A 21,546-nucleotide genomic window follows, 5' to 3' on the forward strand; every position below is an offset into this window, starting at 1 on the left:
CCTGACCACTCAGCTAACCAGACTGAGACTTCAGTAGACACCTATGACAGAGAATACAGAATCTAGAGATAGTCCAGAAAAATCACTAACCATACCAGTACCAACAAACCCTTAGGTGGTGGTGGGGATTCTGATTTTCAGAATTACCACATTGTATTATCTAAAATGTATAATTTTCAACAAAAGAAATGAGAAATCCAAAGAACAAAAAAATATGGCCCATATGTAGGAAAAGAATCAATAGAAACTGTTCTTGAGGAATCCAGCATGTTGGACTTATTAGACAAAGTTGTTAAATCAGCTATTTAAAATATATTCAAAGAAGTAAAGGAAGTTATGTCTAAAGAACTAAAGGAAAATATAAGAACAGTGTCTCACCAAATAGAATATATCAATAAAAAGTTACAAATTGTAGAAAGAAATAAAGTAGAAATTCTGGGATTGAAAAGTACAGTTATGGAAATGAAAATTTACTAGAGGGATTCAGCAATGGGTTTGAACTGACAGAAGAAAGATTAAGGAAACCTGAGGAACAACTCAATTGGTACTATGCAGTTTGATGAAAGAAAAAAGAATGAAGAAAAATAAACATAGCTTCAGAGACTTTTGGGATATCTTCAAGCATGCCAATATATGCATAAAGGAAATACCAGAAGAAGAGAAGAAAAATAAAGGATCAAAAAGAATGTTTGAAGAAATAACAGCTAAAAACATCTCAAATTTGTTGAAAAACATTGATCTACACATACAAGAAGTTTAATGAATTCAAAGCAGGATAAATGTAAAGAGATGGATACCTAGATACATTACAGTCAAACTGTTGAAAGCCAAAGCCAAAGAGGAATGTGAAAAGGAGCAGAAGCGACAAGGAATTCCCCAATAAGATTACGGTTGGCTTACCAGGAGCTGTGGAGGCCAGAAGCAAATGAGATGATATTTTTAAAGTGCTGAAATAAAAGATTGCTGATCAAGAATTCTCTTCTTTGAAAATAAAGGTGAAATTAAGACATTCCCAGGTAAACAGAAACTGATAGGATTTATCTCTTGTACTTCCCTTAAAACAAATACTAGAGGCAGTCCTTCAGGCTGAAATGAAAGGTCATTAGATAGTGACTCAAATCTATATGAAGAATTAAAGAACAATGATAATGGTAAATACATAAGCCAGTATTATTTTTAGCTTGTAACTCTTCTTTTTGTTTCCTCTTGATTGCTGAAGACAGTAGAAATGATACGTTATGTTAAAGTACAGTTTCTTTTTAAGACCTGATGAACTGCTTCATACCTTAATACTTATGAAGAACCAGGTTATCCCTGGAAATATGGAGAGGAAGGAACATTGTAGGTTACAGATAGGTCTCCTTTCTTGGAGAATTCCTGTTTCTTTCTGGGTCTTTAGTTCCTTGAGTATTTTGCTCTGTCCATGCCATACCTGGTTTTCCAGGCCTTGACTATCCCATCATCCCTGGTAATAATGTCAAAATAATTAGTCAAATTCAACAGACAGTACCAATATCTTAGATATTTGAGGAAGATGCTTATAAGAAGAGTGGAGATAAATTATGTAAAAGTTTCAGTGAAATTAATGGAAGTCCTATGGTCTAATATCAGTATATTCTATCCAACGTAAATAAAAGTTACGAGATGGGGAGATGTACTGTAGTGGAGTATACCACCTGGGTTTGTTTCTTAGCTTCATCACTTATAGTCATTTGTCCTTGGCCAGGTTATTTAAGCTCTTTTTCACAGTAGCCCTAGATCTTTGACTTAAACAATTCTCTGATTGCTCTTAAATCTCAAAGTGGTTATTTTGTCTTTAAAATTATATTTTTCATATATACTATTTTGGGAATAATATATCATCTATTTGAAATCTAGAACCATGCCTCCAAGCTTACCTAGATATACAAAACATTTTTCACATATGAATAAACATTGACATATAAAATTTATTTTCTTATTTTTCCTTCAGAAAGAAAAATACAGATTCCTATAGGTTACTATGAAATTATACTGTAGTAAATGTTCACTTGGATCTTACCTAATTTCTAATAATTCTATATGTATCTTTAGTTGCTTTTTGAGATAATCTTATATATTGGCTCAGTTTTTAGATGGAATATTAATAGAGGATTAGGAAAATAATCCAAGAGATGTGTAATTGTTGTTCTTTCCTGAACTGATGAATAATGTATGCTGGAGATTTTTTACCTAGTTTAAATAGATAAGCCCTAGCCAATAAATGATAAGTTTAGCCATATTTAATTTGTAAGGAAAAATTCTCTATATAAGTTACTTTGTATAACATTTGAATTAAAAAATTTAGTGTCAAAAAAAAAATTTAGTGTCTCTTTCTCTCTTTTTAAGAAGAACGCAAGTAACCATTAGAAACCTGCTTCTCAGAGGTGGATTTCACAAGCAAAGTTAGTGGTTGGAATTATGACACTGACATTTGCTAATGATAACATGCTGGGAATTACCTGTGTGCTGCCATGCTGGAGAGCAGTCCATTAGTGTTTGAATTGATGCACTTTGGGACTTTTAATTCTTCACAAATTCTATTTCCATGCTTAATTAGGGAAAATACATGGTAGAAAAGTTGCATAGTCCCTTCTTCATACATTTTATTGTCAATGGGAGTGGCAGTTAGTAATTCTTCAAGTTATATTACAACATTCACTTAAAATAATGCAGCTCCATGCTGAGTTTGCTTCAATTAAGTCATATTTTATTTGCTAATGATTTTCCAAGTTGACAATGACCTTGAAGTTGGTATTGTCAACACTTCTTGACATAAAGAGAGTATGATTTAGAGATGAAAGTGCATCAATTTATTTTTCATTTTCTGTCCTGCAATTTTAAGGGGCTTTTAAATTAAATTTCAGATTGAACATTTACCTGAGTAACCTCTGCAGTCAGAGGTTAGTGAATAAGAAGTAGTCAATTCACATGGTTTAGGTGAAAAATAATTTCATGTCTATACAGGAAAAGGATTTTGCTAATGTCTTGAATGGTGTGTGTATATATATTTATGCATAATCTTTCCTTCTACTGTTTATCTTAAGAATTGTAAAACAGTTGAACCACAAAATCACAACAGTGTAAATTAACCTGAAGAAAGCTTCCTAGACAATTCTGCTTGAGGTCTTGAAATGCTGTGTTAAAAGAATTAATATAAAACTTTTACATGTATTTTTTAAGCTATAAAAATGAGATGTAAGAGATGTTTTATCAAAATACTGTCTTAAAATACTGACTTTTTTTAAAACAACTGCATGCTATAGTAAATAAACATAGTAGATATACCCCTGCCTGAAATATAACTTGTGTAATATATTTAACATGGTTATATTATAATGGAACAGAGTTCTACATTTGTGTGTTGTACTTATTATGCCTAAAATCTGCGCAATTATGAAATTCCACTTAATTTCTAAATAAAAATAAGATACAACAGAAATGAAGAAATTTTGCTCTTTCCACGAAACTGTATATGTACTTTGAAATTCATGGCTATGAATTTATTCATATGACTGTGGCTATATTAGGTAATTCCATTTGAAAGATGGTCTAGAACACTTATTTTAGCAAAGTGTTTTGTGGCTTGGCATTCTTTCTTTTCCAAAAGCTTTGTAAGGTATAGCAGTCTTTGGAGTTGCCACTGACCCAAAGGAACAGGGTGCTTTTCAGCTACTCTAGTGGATGCTATGGTTTCTTTCAGTATTTGTTTACTACCATCTGCAGCTCTGCTGGACAGTCAGGCTGTCCAGTTTTTCTGTACTGTTCTGCTAGGTGTTATGAAATTTGCCCTTGCACCCCAGATATAAAGCTTTTGGGTGATCTAACTACCTTATTTCCTTTTGTGTTATACTCAGGAGTGCCAAAGGATTGTATATTCTATGTGTTATAGATATTGATGGGATAGCTCTTTCAATTTTTATTCATAGATCTGTTCCTTCTACTACCAAGAAAGATCTGGGCTTGAGAATCCTGTATCAATTAGATAACCTACTTATGATAATATCACCTTACTTTGATTTGTGCTTTATAGAGTTATAGCTTTGTAGTGTGTTAAAGCTGAATATCTATAGTGAAGATAGGAAAATATCTGTTTGCTCTTTGTGTTGTAATTCATTAAAAGGCATCTACATACTAATAATCTAAGTACATTGAGACCACTTATAGTGCTGGAAATATTCCTAGTATAAATAAGGCTTAGTCTTGCTTATTTATATAACAAATTTTTCTCAGGCTTCATTGGATTGTGGGTATTAGGGAGAGTCACAATTTTGTGAATAACTGAAATATAAGTATGTTGTTTCCTGCTATTGATATAGAGGTCTTCTTGTCTTCTGCAAACTTCTTCCCAGGTGTTTCTGGGAGTCCTTAGGGGCTGTCTTGACCATGTTCGTAAACAAGTCTATTTCCACTGAGACAGCTGCTGTTCCACCAGGCACTTTAGTCTCTTACCAGATGGTGCTCTCTGCTGGGCATTTCTACCAATGTACTTGATCACAGCTAAAGTTGCTTGATGAGCTGAAGTGAGGTTGAGGGAATAATGTCTTTCTCTCTTTGTACTACATTGTAATAGAATGATCTAAAAGTAGCACTGAGTTTTGCCTCTGTTCAATGAAAGAGGTCTTTTTAGGTTTTTATCATAGCCTCTTTGTACCCTGCAGGACACAGGCATAAATCGTGGGTACTCTTAGGGGGCAAATTCAGTCCACAGAAAATTTCAGTATTTAGCATTAGCACTTTTTGGACAATAAGATTTTCTTTCTGGATGAGGGTCCTTATGATTAGCTGCTTCCCATAGGATTAGTTTTAACATTCACCTTCTGATTGGTTTGCCCTATCAGTTCACTACACATTTAAAATCATGACAGAATATTACTTAAACATAATTAATAACTCTCTGTTTCTTTACCCTTGGCTCCAATATCCTCTACCACCCCCAAGCAGGGAATAAACAATCCCTTGTTTATCAATCAATACAGGGGAAACCTATAGAGAAACTGCAGTCCAGTTTCTCTATGTGGTTACATCTATAAAAGTAATCAACAAAGATCCCATTTCACTTCATGGAGACATCAGTGTTCTGTCAGAGATTGTGTTGGCCCCTTAATTCTTTAGATGAGGTGGATATAGAAGGGAAAGTTTAGTTTTATTGTATTTGTATTCTGTAACATCTGAGGGCTAGTTGTTAATGGTAAATTCTAGGAAGTAAAAGACATTTCACATGGTAAGGAACTTTAGTGCTCTACTAGATCTTTTTGGATTTTGTTTGGCATCCCAAAACTTTCTGGAGTGGTGTCTCTCTAAATAGAAAGTTTGTCCTCATTAGGGGCCAATGGCAGTGCTTCTAATTTATTTCCAACTGTGCTAGTCAAGAATAGAGTGGATGTTAACATCAAGTAATGGCCCTGGCACAAATCTCCAAGGGTATTAGTAATTTTGAGAATTGCTCCCTACTTACCACCCGAGAGTCCATCCTTATCTCTTGTTTCTGTCTCATTGGGGTCATCAATAGACTTCAGAGGAGGTTCTTTTCATGTGTGGTGAGTTCTTTTTCTGATTATGTCTCTCTGCTGAGCTATGTTTTCCAGAAATTCTTTGAAGTTTTGGAATGTGAATGATACCTTCTCTTAGTTTCTAGTACTGATAACTTATGTTTATTTTATACACTATTTTTGAAATTTTTGTAGGAGTTGGGCAGATGTGGGTTATTTTTTTTAAATTTTTTTTTTATTTATGATAGTCACACAGAGAGAGAGAGAGAGAGAGAGGCAGAGACATAGGCAGAGGGAGAAGCAGGCTCCATGCACCGGGAGCCCGACGTGGGATTTGATCCCGGGTCTCCGGGTTCGCGCCCTGGGCCAAAGGCAGGTGCCAAACTGCTGCACCCCCCAGGGATCCCAGATGTGGGTTTGATTCACCATTTTGAACTGGAATTATACTTTATGTTACTAATATTGCTATTTATTTCATTAATAATTATTTATAATGATAATTGAGAGAGGTTGGTTCCACTGTTCTAGAAGAGTAATACTTAAGCACAAGTGACACTGTTTTATGCAATTAAATTACAAGTTTATGTTATGGGGATTTAATTTTTTACATGTATATAAATTGAATTATTAATCCAAGTTTATTTTAAAACAATATTTTTATAAATGTGAATTAAAGAATAAGGTAAGTAGATCACAGTTTACATTTATCAGTTAAAAATGTTTTTAAAGAAATTCTTGAATGATTGCTCAATTTAGAATCTATTAGGTCAAAAAAAGAGAATTTCTATAAGAGAAGTTACTGTTCTTATATTTTACTGTTTTATTAATTTCTAATGAAACCAAATCCTTTAACTTCTTTATAGTGAACTTTTCAGGGTCATGCCTAATTTTGACATTTATTATAATAGATGCAAAAGAAATACTGTTGATTTCTCATGTTGCGAATAATTTCTTTGGCAATAAAGAACTAATCTGGACCTCAAACAAGAAAATGAACTGGGGGTAGCATTTAATTTGTTATATGTTTGTTGCTATTTGAAAACTTTACATGAGTATGTTATAGTTTTAATACCAGGTAATTAGAAATTACTTAATATCTGTTGGTGATAATTTGAATTTTTTTTCTGGAAATTAATTTAATTTCTATTTAATTAAGACCACTTTTAATAGACTTTCTATTACCTAACTCATACAATTCTGCCCAACCCTCCCTTTTTTAAACAATGAGGAGCTCCTCTTTATTGCCCTTAAGATTTTAGATTGTTGAGTGTATGTATTGCCAAGAGCAAAGCTGTTCATATTGATTGAAGATATGCTAAAACTAGAGATACTTCTCTAGGAATCCTGGCTGACTCAGGAGTGGGATGGGCATGGCAGTATTCATTTAGGTTGAGAGAAGACTTGAGTATTTGTTAGCCCCTTTGGCTAAGGCTGTCCTTGCTTTGGATTTAGAATTGAATGAAGTTAAACTTTGTTTCGTGGCTTATTTAAACTATGTCTCATCTTCACTTTTTTTTTCCTTTAAAGGATTTTTCCAGTGCAACTTTGAAATACAAGGGGATACATTTTGGCAACTCTTTGGGAAGACTTGAGTTACCTATAAAGTCAGGACCTGGTCCTGGACAGTATGATATAGGCCAGTAAGTAAAACAAAACAAAACAAAACAAAAACAAAAACAAAAACAAAACAAAACAAAACAAAAAATATATATATATTTTAATATATACACACACACACACACACACATTTAATATAGTTCTTGATTAGAAAGTATTCTAATAATTTAGACCAGGACATGCTGTTATGTAAGTACAGATCAGTATGAAAAACTCCAGAAGTATTTTTGAGTAACCTATATGAAAACTATTGCTTTTTTTTTATGAGCCAGACCCTGTGCTATCTGCTTCACATGTATTACCTCATTTAACCTTCCCAAGTCTCTGTGTAGTTACTATTGTTATCCATATTTTATTGGTGAAAAGTGCAAGGGTCAAAAAGAGTAAATAACATTCAAGATCATTTGGCTATTAAGTGGCAAAGCTAGACTTTAACCAAGGCCTGTTTGTGATTGTACAACCCATGTGTCTGAATACTAAAATATACACAGAAGATCAGAGAAAATATAAAAGAAGGTAACCCAGTATTCATTTGTGCCTGGCTCCAGTGTCCATTCTTCTGACTAAATGGTAGATGTAGAAGCCATTCTTATTGTGGGGTTCAGAGCCATAGCATCAGGTTGGAGCTTATATTTATGAAGTTTAACCAGGAAGTACATTTCCGGTAAAATAACTCTGCCTTACTTTCTCTGTCTCCTACGGTTAAGACCTTAGCCATGGGTCCATGGGAGACTAAGTTGAGTAGCAAATACCATGTTGTTCTCAGAATCTATCACCTGTTTTCATTACAATTTTTAAAGAAGATCCATTTTATCTGTCTGATTCTTTTTCTCTAATAGAATGAATTTTCTTTTTCTTTTTTTTTTAAAGATTTTATTTATTTATTCATGATAGTCACAGAGAGAGAGAGAGAGAGAGAGAGAGAGTGGCAGAGACAGCAGAGACACAGGCAGAAGGAGAAGCAGGCTCCACGCAGGGAGCCCGACGTGGGATTCGATCCCGGGTCTCCAGGATCGCGCCCCGGGTCAAAGGCAGGCGCTAAACCGCTGTGCCACCCAGGGATCCCTAGAATGAATTTTCTTATAAGAAGTCCCGCAGTGGGGATCCCTGGGTGGCGCAGCAGTTTGGCGCCTGCCTTTGGCCCAGGGTGCGATCCTGGAGACCCGGGATGGAATCCCACGTCGGGCTCCCGGTGCATGGAGCCTGCTTCTCCCTCTGCCTATGTCTCTGCCTCTCTCTCTCTCTCTGTGACTATCATAAAAAAAAAAAAAAAAAAAAAAAAAAAAAGAAGTCCCGCAGTGATTACCTATCTAAGTAGTTTCCTAGACAGATTCAAACACATCTTTATACCAGTGGTGGTTATGGCTTAGACTCTTCTTAGACTCCCTTACTAATGTTCATTTACTGAACAAACATTGTTTGAATTCTGTGTGTTAGTACTACACATGGTAACAGAATAAAAGGGATAAAACACGGTTCTTGTTTTTGGGAATTTATCCCCTATTCTCTTTTCATTTTTTTCACTCTCCTAAACAGGGAGGTACACCTTGTATTTTTATTCTTTTAGTAGTACACTAGAACTTTAATATGCATGTTTAGCTTAATGGGGTCTAACAATATTTTTGTCATTGTCCCAAATGAAACAAAGTCTACGAGATGTTCTAATTCATTCTGTTCATCCTCTTACATGTGCTTTTGTTATTCAGTGTTCTAATTTTATCCTTTTTTTCTTTCAGTTTGGCTGGTTTACTTATCTGTCTGTCTGTCTGTCTGCCTGCCTCCTGCCCATTAATTTTATTGAGGTTTAATTAACATAAGGCAAAAGTAACCTTTTTTTTAAGGTATGTAGTTCTCTGATGATTGCTTTCCTTTCATTCCACTACACTTCTGACCAAATACTGTAGGCATAACTGAGAGTCTAACCTTGTTGTTCTGATTTTGCTAGGCAGTTTTTTCCTAAGAGTCTCTTTTGTTTCTCCAACTCTGTCCCACTCTCATTCTAATTCCTGGTTTTTAAATGTTACTTTCTCTTGAGCTTTTTTATTTCCTGTGTTTCTTCTATTTACATATTCACTTTTGCTTGTAAGAATGTATCCATATAAATTGCATTCCAGACTGCTTCAGTTATGTCACCATTTCCATAATTTGTCTGCTCTTTGGTTTTGCTGCCTCACCATACCTTTTATTTGGAGTTGTCTTGGTTCCATCTGGTAGTTGACATTTTGTACCTTTTTTTTTTTTTAACCTTTTACTTTACTGATCAAGTCAGAATTATTCTGGGATATTTGACATAGTATAAAAGTGAAGATACTTGGTCATTGTAAATGGACAAATGAACTTCTAGGTCTCTTTTTAGGAAAGACACAGACCTAAATGATATGTGACCCTCTGATCTCCCAAATATAAATTTATTATCCACAGGACTATTTGAGATTTTGAAAACAAGTGCACTTGTTGAAATTTCTGTGGAAAAAAATCAGCAAAGTCAGCATTAACCAGTGAACTGAGATGTTAAATGGGTATTTAAATCATAGCAATGTCAAAGAAAATATTTACAATTATATAACTTAGGCATTTGTTTTTATGTTTTTCTTTATGTTTTTAAAAATGCTTATGTTCAGTATAGTTCATTGGAAATATATGGGGTTTTTTTGGAAATTCTGTTTAATAAATGGAAAAAAAATAGTATAGTCAATATAGTCTATTTAAAAATAACTTTTGTAGGGACACCTGGTGGCACAGTCAGTTAAGTGTCCGGCTCTTGGTTTCAGAGCAGGTCGTGATCTCAGAGTTGTGAGATTGAGCCCTGCTTCAGGCTCTGTGCTTAGTGCAGAGTTTGCTTGAGATTTTCTCTCCCTCTGCCCCTCCTGCTTGTGCTCTCATTCTCTCTAAAATAAATAAGTAGATCTTTAAAAAAATTCTTGTAGTAATAATAGCTCAGTTATGTGTACTTATGGGCCATGTATGGCATTAAATATTTCACCTATATTATCTACTTTAATCATTACAATCTTAAGAATTGGTTGTGACTATTTCCAATCAGGTGAAGAATTAGAGTTTGGAGAAGTAAGGTGATTTGTGTAAGGCCACACAGCTAGTAGATAACAGTGTTAGGATTCATATCAGTCTGTCTGACTCTAAAACTTGGGCTGTTAATGACTTTTAGTTTCTTCTTCTTGAGGTTGTGTAAATTTCAGTGAAAATAAGTTTCTCTTTTATTTTTCAAAGAACTTTATGTCCCTTTTTTGATTGTTTTATGATAGAAATAGTTGAAATACCAAGGGATTTGAAATTTTAAAGATGTTTTATATTAAATGGAACACATAAACTGTTTTGGGTAACTTTTTATTTAAACTCCTTTTTTTTTTTTTTTTTTTTTTTTTATTTAAACTCCTGATATGAATCCCACATCTAATTTTTTTTGGAGTCATTATTAGTGTAGGTTTATTATAATGCTCTGAATTGGAAAATGCACAACTAGCCAACATAAATGAATACATTTTACAAAATTTAGAATATATTGGCCTAACATACCCAGATGATTCTATTATTGCATACTTTTGAAGCAGGCAATGTTCATGTAAAATTTTCTATTTGTTTATATAAACAAATATATATTTGAAGCTGAAAGCTCCTCAATTTTTCTGACTTTGCTAAAGGAAGAAGACCCCTCATTATGAAAATATTAACATCAAGAAAGATCAACAGCTAAATTATTGCTTAAATCTCCCACGATTTTATGAAGTAATAATATTGCAGGAGGAAAAAAAGGTAAGTTGAAATGTAACTATCTTATCTTCTTTCTATGTATTTAAGATTGTAATTACAAGGTTAGAGTACTCTTAGATCTACTGTGTCTAGTAGCTAGTTGTTACTCAGTGAATATTATTGAAGGGACTAAAAATTTCCAGCAAGTGATCACCATCTCTACTTGAATATCTCTTGTGATAAATAACTCACTAGCCCTAAGGTTTATTGTTTCAGTAGTGGACAACTCTGTTTCGTACAATTTCCTTCTGATCTAAATTTGCCTGCCTGCTGCCTACTTTTTCTCCTTTTTCTTGTGACTTCCTTTCAATCTCCTTTTCAGTCTTTTTCTAGTAAGAACAAATATTCCTCACTTAGCTATTCTTATTTAAATTCATGGTAATTTATTTTCCTTTAAAGTTATCTAGGGATCTTTTCTAGTTTATGGATTTCCCTCTTTTCCTTTCTCTCTCTTTTTATTTTTTTATTTTTATTTTTTTTCTCTCTCTTTTTAATATGATACTAGAATTAAGTGTAATATTCTTGGTGTAGTGTGATTTGTGCATAGTAGGATTTTCATCTTTCTTCTTCTGGATAATAAATATTTATTAATATAAAACTCCGGATACCACTAAATTTTTTTGTAGCTATGTTTCAGGTTACTCTTTTGCAACTTGTTAGGCAAATAAAACTGAAGAGTTTTTTTCCTCCTTCAGTATATTATTATATTTAAACATAAAAACTTGAAAATAGAATATTACACAGTTATAAAAAAGGATAAGATCTTATTTGCAATAACATGGATGGACTCAGGGTAGTATGCTAAGTGAATTAAATCAAAGAAAGATAAATACCATATGATTTTACTCCTATGTGAAATCTAAAAAAGACAAGCAAAAAAGCAGAATTAGACCTATAAATACATAGAATAAACTGATGGTTACCAGAGGGAAGGAGTTTGGGGAGTTAGGAAAAATTGATGAAGAAGAGTGGAAAATACAGGCTTACAGTTATGGAATGAATAAATCATGAGAATAAAGGGACAGCACGGGGAGTATAGTTTATGATATTATGATAGTGTTGTATAGTGGCAGATGGTAGCTATACTTCTGGAGAGCATAGCATAATGTATAGAGAAGTTGAATCACTATGCATATATTTGAAACTAATATAATGTCATGTATCAACTATATTCAAGTACATAAAAAACCTTGAAGATAATAGAATACAAATTTTAAAATGGGTTGTTTAGAATAAGGGTAAATGATTCTCAGCTGGAAAATCAGTAACTGTTTCAATAAGAATTTTCTTTGCATTTGATTTCCTTGGTCTTCCTCTGAATATCAATCTGCAATGTGAAATATTGTTTCTAGAAATAAAAAGACACATTAACAGAATAATATAATTGATTTTATAGAATTATAATAATTAATCTCAAACAGTATGCAAAGTGTTAATTTAGAATCATGAGAGATAATGGTCTAGTTTTCTGTACTTATAATGTCTTTGTTTTGTTTACATATTAGGGTTATACTGGTTTCATAGAATGAGTTAGGAAGTATTCCCTCTGCTTCTATCCTCTGAAAGAGTTTGTAGAGAATTGGTATAATCTGTTCCTTAAATGTTTGGTAAAATTTACTGGTGAACCCACCTGGGCTTGGTGCTTTCTTTTTTTTGGAAGGTTATTAATTACTGATTCAATTTAAAAAAAAAGATATAGCCTATTTGGATCATATCTTTTTCCTTGTGTGAGTTTGGGAAGATTGAGTCTTTCAAGGAATTGGTCCAATTTATCTGGCTTATCAAATGTATAGGCATATAGTTCATAGTATTCCTTTATTATTCTTTTAATGTTTATGGGATCTGTAGTGATGTCTTCTCCTTCATTTCTGATACAAGTAATTATATCCTTCTTTTTTCTTAGTTTACCTGGCTAGAGACTTATATATTTGATTGAGCTTTTCAAAGTCCTGGCTTTTGGTTTCATTGATTTTTCTCTATTCATTTCTTATTTTCAATTTAATTGAGTTTTGCTCTAATTGCTCTAATTCTACTTATTTCTTTTCTATTGCCTACTTTCAGTTTAATTTGGACTTCTTTTTTTATTTTCCTAAGGTGGAAACTCAGACTTTCATTGCTACAAATGATGTCAATGATATCTAGTTGATTGATGGTATTATTGATTTCAACTATGTCTGTACTGATTTTCTGCCTGCTAGTCTGCCTGTTTCTGAGAAATGGGTGTTGAAGTCTTCAACTGTAATAGTGGATTCATTTATTTTTACTGCAGCCCTATCAGTTTTGCCTCATATAATTTGCTGCTTTGTTGTTAGGCACATGTACGTTAAGAGTCTTTTTGTAATGATCTTTAGCCCTGATAATCTTCCTTGCTTTGAAGTCTTTATTGTCTAAAATTAATATATCTTGTCTTGCTTTCTTTTGATTAGTATTAGCATAGTATGTTTTTCTCCATTTGTTTTTAATTTATGTGTGTGTGTGTGTGTATTTTAAAGATTTTTATTTATTTATTCATGAGAGGCACAGAGAGAGACAGAGGCAGAGGGAGAAGCAGGCTCAGTGCAAGGAGCCCTATGTGGGACTTGATCCCGGGTCTCCAGGATTGTGCCCTGGGCCGAAGGCAGGTGCTAAACCACCGAGCCACCCAGGTGTCCCTTGTATTTGTTTTTATATTTAAAGTGGGATTCTTATAGACAGCAAAACTACTGTACAAGTCTTGTATAGTGGGTCTTATTTGTTGATCCACGGACAATCTCCTTTTTTTTTTTTTAAGATTTTATTTATTTATTCATGAGAGACACAGAGAGAGAGGCAGAGACATAGGCAGAAGGAGAAGCAGGCCCCATGCAGGGAGCCTGATGTGGGACTGAATCCCAGGACTCGAGGATCACGTCCTGGGCCAAAGGCGTCGCTAAACCGCTGAGTCACCCAGGTGTCCAATGTCCATCTTTTAATTGGTAAATTTAGATCATTAGACATTCAAGGATTATTGATATAGTTGGACTAATATCTACCACATTTGTTACTGTTTTCTATTTGATGCCCTTGTTTTTTGCTCCTATTTTTATCATGCATTCCTTTTCTGCCTTTTGTGTGGTTCTCATCTGTTCTTATCTTCTATTTTCTTTATTCATCAGAGCACTTAGCATATTAATCCTACTTGTTTTAAGTTCTCATTTGGTGATGGAACTTTCCCGCCATGTCTGGCTCTGATACTTGCCCTGTTTCTTCTGATTTTTCCTTTTTATTATGGGTTTTAATTTTCTCTTAATTACTGGATATCTTAGTCTGTTTGGGTTGCTATAACAGAATAGCATAGACTGAATGGCTTATAAATAAGAAAAAATTATTCTTTATAACTCTGGGAATCTAGGAAATCCAAGAAGAAGGTACCAGCAGATTCAGTTCTTTTGAGGATTTACTTCCTGGTCCATGGTTGTCTTTTTGCTGTGTCTTTACATGGTGGAAGAGGCAAGGGAGCTGTCTTGGATGCCTTTTTTTTTTTTTTAAAGACTCTAATCCTATTCATCAGAGCTCTGCGCCCATGAGTTAATCACTTCAGCACCTAATAGATCTAGGGAAGGAAAATGCCCAATTCCAGTCACCTCTGGCTTCTCATATAAGATAAAGAAAATACCTAACTCCAGCCCACACTAGCCATTCTAACCCAGTTAAAAGAGAGTTACACTTATGAAGTGTAACTTATAAGAAACACTTATGAAGTTCATAGTCCAGTTCAGAGGCAGAGGCCCACTAAAAGACTGAGAGCTAATAATAGAACTATATAGAACTCTTCCCCTTCCTGGGACACTTGGCGGCTCAGTCAATTAAAGCATCTGCCTTCGGACTGAGCCCCACATGGGGCTCCCTGCTCAGTAAAGAGCCTGCTTCTCTTCTCCTTCTGCTGCTCCCCCTTCTTGTGCACTCTCTCCCTGTCAAATAAATAAAATCTTAAGAAAAAAAAAAAAACTCTTCCCCTTCCCCATACCTTACTACCATATTACTAAAGGCATATTTACAACAGTTCCTTTACCTAATACATGATATCAAGTTATATAGATTGAATGTTTATATCCCCCCACCCCCAAAATTCATGTTAAGTCTGTTCTCCTAATGTGATGATATTTGGAGTCGATAGCTCTTGTTGCTGCTGCAGAAACCTGCAACGTTGGCTGCCACAGAACCCTGTAGTTTTTGGCGATGTTGATCTCAGGTAACTGAGCTTTATGAGTGTATACTGCTGCCCCTTCTCTGAAGCCGGAACCTTCTCTGTGGCTCCCGCTCCCTCAGGGGCTAGAGCCATTGTTCTCCTCAGCTAGTGCCCTGACAACTACCCACAGTTCTTTCCCCATGGAAGGTAGTCCATAAAATCTGGAAGAGATGACTGCTTCCCCAAATGTACAGACATTAATGCAAGGCATAAGAAATAAAGAAAATCAAGGAAACATGACACCACCAAAAGAATATAATTGTTCAGTAAGTGGCTCCAAACAAAAGCTCTGTCAATAAATTCAAAATTATTGTTTTAAAGAAGTTCAGTGACGTTTAAGAAAACAAAGTTAGAAAACTTAATGAAATCAAAATAATAATAGTTGAATAAAATGTGAAGTTTAACAGAGATAGAAATAACAAAAAAAGAACTAAACAAATCCTGGAGCTGAAGAATACAATGAATGAAATGAAAAATGCAATAGAGAGCTTCAATAGTAGACTCATTCAAATGGAAGAAAGAATCTTGTCAACACAAAGAAAGTTCATTTGAAATTTTTCAGTCAGGGAGAAAAAAGATAAAAGAATGGAAGAGAATGAGGGATTCTTACAGTATTTATACCACATCATGAGAGAATCAATATATGCACTTTGGAAGTCTCAAAAGGAGAAGAGAGAGAAAGGAGCTGAAAGAAATAATGGCTGAAGACTTCCCAAATCTTTGGAGGGAATTCATGAAGCTCAAAGGTCCTAAAATAGAATCAACCCAAAGATTACATGGAGATGCATTATAGTTAAATTGTGAAAAGTCAATGACAAAGAGAATTTTTAATGCAATAAGAGAAAAGTGATTTATCATGTATAAGACTCCTCTGAAAACTGTTCCCCAAGAATGTAAGTTGATTTCTCAGTAGAAACTTTGATATAGGGTGAGAAGATGTATTCAAAGAACTGAAAAACAAAACAAAACAAAACAAAACACAGCCAAATAAGAATACTATACCCAGGAATATTATTCGTTAAAAATGGAGACAAAATGTCTTTCCCAGATAAACAATAACTGTCACTCTTAGACCTGCCTTACAAGATATACTTAACATATTTCTTCAAATTGAAAAGAAAACATGCTAAACAGCAGCATGAAATCTTATAGGTAAAGGTGAACATATAAACATACATAGGTTAATATAGTAGTAACAATGGTGTGTAAATTACTTTAACTCTAATGTGAAAGTATTTCCCACACTGGGCTCCCTGCATGGAGCCTGCTTCTCCACCTCTCTCTCTGTGTCTCTCATGAATAAATAAATAAAATCTTAAAAAAAATAGAGCAGAGTAAGTCAAATGAAGGAGAATAAGAAAATAAAACATTTGAATTAGTGTTTTAAAAGATAAAATAGACAAACTGTTAGACTATGAAAAAGAGAAAAGACTCAGAAAAATCAGATGAAAGTAAACATTTCAATGGATGCCTCAGAATAAAAAGAAAAGGACTGTAAGGGTACCATTATGAACAACTATATACCAACCCACTGGACTACTTAATGAGAAATAAATTCCTGGAAACATACAACCTAGCAAAACTGAATCAGGAAGAAATAGAAAGCCTGAACAGACCAATAACAAAGAACCTGACTCAGTAATAAAAAAATCTCCCAACAAAGAAAAGTCCAGGGCCTAATATCTTCATGGGTGAGTTTTACCAAACATTCAAAGAATAATTAATACCAATCCTTAAGTTCTTCCAGAAAATAGAAGAGGGAATGCTTCCAAACTCATTTTATGAGTCTAGCATCCCAATATCCCTGAGGAATTATAGTTGTAAAAATTCTTAATAAAATATTAGCTGTTAAATAAAAAATTTAAGAGTGTATTTAAAGGATTATATACCATGGCCAAGTGTGATTTATCTCAGGGATGCAAGGATGGTTCAACATATACAACATGATACAACACTTTAAACCCCATGTGGTCATTTCAATAGATGTAGAAAAAACATTTGATAAAGTTCAGCACCCATTCATGATTGAAACTCTATACAAAAAGAAGTATGGAAGGATCTACCATCAACAGAAAAAAGAAAATGAAAATGATAAATCTCTCAGGTGATGGATATATTAATTAGCTTGTGTGTGGTGATTGTTTCACTATATTTGTATATAAAATGATCAAATGGTACACTTTAAATATATACCGCTATCATTTTACTTTTATCTTGTATTTTTCACTTATAATTATTGTGAATTATATGCAAAAATACTATATCAGTATTATCGTATTATATATCACTGTTATTTGTTATACATGGAAAAATTGTAAAAGATAAGGAATGGTTATAGTACAAGTCTTGGTATGTTAGGGGAGTAGATGGTAGAAGATATGAATGCTCTAAAGAGCTGAAGATTTGACTGCTGCTTGGTGTGTCATTTTCTAGTGAAATCTAATGTATAGTTTAAATTTGACCGTATTTAAGGGTAATTTCATTATAATTATACATGCACTTTTAAAAACAAATTTTAAACAAGATATGTTTACTTAAGGGCTCCTCTGTTCTAACTGTATGTAGTTTGCCTCTTTTTCCTTTAAAAATCAACTCTGAAAACAATTTTGATAAAATAAGAATATTGGGGTATCAAAGAACAGTTATTGTGAAAGTAGATAATAACAACATACTGATATTTTCTTCATATTTAGTATAATATGAAACTAATACTGTTCAAAATGATTTTTTTCCCCACAACTTTTTCCATGGAGTATTCCAACGTGCCTAATAATAAAAATTAACTTCTCATTTCTTTACCCTATAAATAGTAAAAGGAATAAGGAATTAAGTTGAATGAACTAGTTGAAAATAGGAACTTAATTGTACATAGCACTTCTCAGTGCTTTTTTGTCATAGCAAAGATGTAGAAATTTCTAATTTACACTTTGAGATAACAAGGGAAGATGGAGTCTTTTCCATTTTTTAAAATCTAATTTTTTTGGCTTATATAATGCTAAATGGTAATTTCTCAATGATTATTAGACTGGATTTGGCTCATAGACCATAGTTTGTTGACCCCTGAAAGAAAGATATTGAGATGCATGGGATATAGATTTACTAATTTTATTTGGATAGCATATATCATTTTGGTGACATATGCAAAACATATCTCTCTAGAGGATGAGGGAGGTAGCACTTGAGAGTTCAGCACTTGAGAAGATTGAATATACACTATGAGGAATATGACAAGGAGTTAAACTGAGGTAAATAAAATAGTACCAGGTTAACAGAAGAAGGTCCCTTTTGATAGTGATCAGCAAAAGCCTGTTGTTAATATGGAGGTAGGAGTAGGGATTTGTATTGTATGGCTATACATTGTTGGATACTGGAGCTATAAATATGGTGAAATGGAGAGAATATGAAAGAATCAGGATTTTCATGGCCAGAATGGCTAACTATGAATCAAAGCTGTGTTGGGCGTGGGGACGGTCAGGGAGCGGATAAAAGAAATCAGAAAGGGTTTAATGGACTGTAAGAATAGGGCAAAGTTGAGAACTGAAAGATAAAAATGAGAGTCAACAGGAGGTAGGTAGGATAGAGGGAGTAGAAGAAAAGGATATTTGCTTATGGCCACTGAGGATAGAAGAGTTCAGTTTCATGGGGAAGAAAATGCTTCTACAGATATAACCTTGAGTCTGTTGCACTGTTGTGATCTTGTTAAATTACCATTTGTTAAGTAGAGCCCTGGGGATGGTGAGCCATGGTTCACCAAAAGACTGCAAGGAAACTGAAATAGAGGTTTATTACTCACTGGTCATGGAAAAGGTACAGGGCATGCTTCAGGGATCATTTGGGCAGGTCAAAGCAGGTGCAACCAGAGAGCATGGTACAACTTTTAGGGCATATGCCTTTATTAGGGCCTATCAATGGAGTGCTTTGTGGTTCCTGGGCTAAGTTTGGATTGGTCAATTTAAACATAAAAAAGTAGAGTTTTGGTAAGCTTTAAAGGAATCTTATCTAAGAGGTGCACAAGGAGAAGGCCCTGGGAAGCAGGGGTAAGTGCTTATCACAGGGGCTGCTGGGGGAGTGGGAGTCATATCAGGAATTTAGATTTACTTGTGACTCTATAGTCTTTTATCTAGGGCATACCCTCAAGGAAGAGGCTGGTGTCAGTTCAAGACACCTGTAGGCTGCCTGGCTACACAAAATGGATGCTGAGGTAGCAATAGGGAGTAGTTGAGCTAAACTCTCAACATGCGACTGAAGGTTGAATGAACCCTATGGTTTGCCACTTCTCTAGCTACTCCCTAGGAAATTATGTATAGGTTTTCTTTGAGTCGCAAACCTATCTGGGATAGATCAGTCCTTCCTATCCTTTAATTTAGCATTTAGGGTAGGGAGTGTAGGGCTTAGGGCCCATGCTCAAACACACATATCCACAATCTTTTGTTTTCTTTCCATTCCCTTACTCATGAGATCTTACTCATAGGCAAGAAGAGAAAATACATGGAGGAAATGGCCTCCCTATTTTCTTTTTTCCTCTTAACACTTGCTCCTTAACTTCAGATATTGCCACAAAAATTGAGTCTTATTTTGTTGTATATCCTTTATAGTCTTAACCCCCCAAATGCAGATGAATAAAAATGAGAATATGGAGAGGGATTTCAGTGGTGAAGACTGCAGAATTTTCAATAGAGTGGAGAAATATCTTAATCTTGGGGGCTGGGATGGGAAAGAAACGGGAGTGACCAGCTTTAAAGGTGTCAGGAAAAAAACATTTTGGAGTGCCTCTCCTACACATTAAGAGCAATTGTAGGAAGTATGATTTGGGAAAGTTGATAAATTTGGTATGGGGTAAGCTGACTAGCTTCATTCCATTTTTTGTTTCTTTAAATTCAGTTGATGTATTGACTCCTTCAATAGATGATATAAAAATTATTTATAGGTAGTGATTCTTTAAAACTGTCTTGGAATGCTCTTTACTTGTATGGAGCCCATTGCTCTTTCTTTTGTTTCCCTGGATCTCACTCAGATTTCTGGCTTGTAATTTACACATTCAGACTCCTCTTTTTGACTTATTAGAGTTTGGCTTCTCCTTATGGTTTTTATGTTTTTACATCTTTACAAAGTTCTTTCTCTGAACTCTCTAGGTCTTGATAATCCAGGGCATTCCCTTCCCTTTACTTCTGTATAAGGGAAAATTAACATATACTAGAAGAGAGAGTGTAGTCTTGTCAGATTTATTTCTTAACATATCTATTTCTTAACATAAATGAGAATAATGTTTATTAATGTTTTTTGATAAATTAATTACAGATCTGAAAAATGAGCAGTTATTTTAAAATTTGAATTTAAAGAATTAAAGAAATAATTCTTTTTTTTCTTTTTGCTCCCATTTATCTTACTGTCTTAGAAGAATGAGCTTTAAAATTGAATGAGCTTTAAAGCTCATTCTTCTAAGACAGTAAGATAGGGGCGGTTGGGTGACTCAGTGGTTGAGCATCTGCCTTTGGCTCAGGTCGTGATCCCTGGGTCCTGGGATCCAGTCCCCTGTCAGGCTCTCTGTAGGGAGCCTGCTTCTCCCTCTGTGTATGTCTCAGCCTCTCTCTGTGTGTCTCTCATTAATAAATAAAATCTTAAAAAAAAAGGCGTAAAATAAGTAAGGACTCTAGTGTCCTTGGATTTAAGCATTTTCTGATGAAACAACAAAATATAATATTAATATAATTTAGTGAATGACTAAGTTATAAAAAAAATTTATCATAGTCTTCAGATCTATCTAATTCTCTTGTATATGAGTGATGTTTCAGTACATCTTTGGAATATATTATGGTGCTCTACTGTAATGAGATCTTCTGTTAAAAAACACAAAATTAGGGGCACCTAGGTGACTCAGTTGGTTAAATGTATGCCTTTGGCTCAGGTCATGATCCTGCATCGGGCTCCATGCTCAGTGGGGAGCCTACTTCTCCCTCTCCCTCTGGTCCTACTCCTTGCTTGTGTTCTCTCTCTCTCAAATAAATAAATAAAATCTTTAAAAAAAACTCACAAAATTAACTTTTATTCAGCCTGAATATTTTCCATAAGAATTTTTCTTGCTTCTGACAATGAAAATCCTTTTTAATATCTTCCTTACACTAGTGAAATCCTTAATATACGAAGACATTTAGCAGTGTTTTCTATTGAAGTTCTTTGATTTGGTAATGCAAAATTTATGAAGTTGCTATAATAGCTTCTTATCAGTTAAAAAACAGTAAAATTTCACTAGGTGGCGCTAATATTTTGAAGTTTTATGGACATAAACTAATTTATTTCCCATATTCATTAAAACAAATATTTAAAAATTATAAGATATGAAAATTTGTCCTTTTTAAAAAAGATTTTATTTATTTATTCATGAGAAAGAGAGAGAGAGAGAGAGAGAGGCAGAGACACAGGCAGAGGGAGAAGCAGGCTCCATGC

The 21,546-nt window shown here is 34.1% G+C and overlaps 1 protein-coding gene across 35 annotated transcripts in view; it reads left to right on the forward strand.

Annotated features, from left to right (window-relative positions):
• The window catches only part of STPG2 (sperm tail PG-rich repeat containing 2), a 531,806-nt gene that overhangs the window by 22,666 nt on the left and 487,594 nt on the right, over positions 1 to 21,546 (forward strand). For all 35 annotated transcript variants that reach the window (XR_005382818.1, XR_005382817.1, XR_005382825.1 and 32 more), the window contains 2 exons: positions 7,038 to 7,150; positions 10,787 to 10,898. Coding sequence is in view for 19 of the 35 variants with exons in the window: in XM_038582080.1 (XP_038438008.1) it covers positions 7,038 to 7,150; positions 10,787 to 10,898 (225 nt within the window). In the remaining 16 variants the exon portion in view is untranslated. The remainder of the gene's footprint in view (positions 1 to 7,037; positions 7,151 to 10,786; positions 10,899 to 21,546) is intronic.

This window comes from Canis lupus, chromosome 32, assembly GCF_011100685.1.
Source record: "Canis lupus familiaris isolate Mischka breed German Shepherd chromosome 32, alternate assembly UU_Cfam_GSD_1.0, whole genome shotgun sequence".
Classification (NCBI taxonomy): Eukaryota; Metazoa; Chordata; class Mammalia; order Carnivora; family Canidae; genus Canis; species Canis lupus.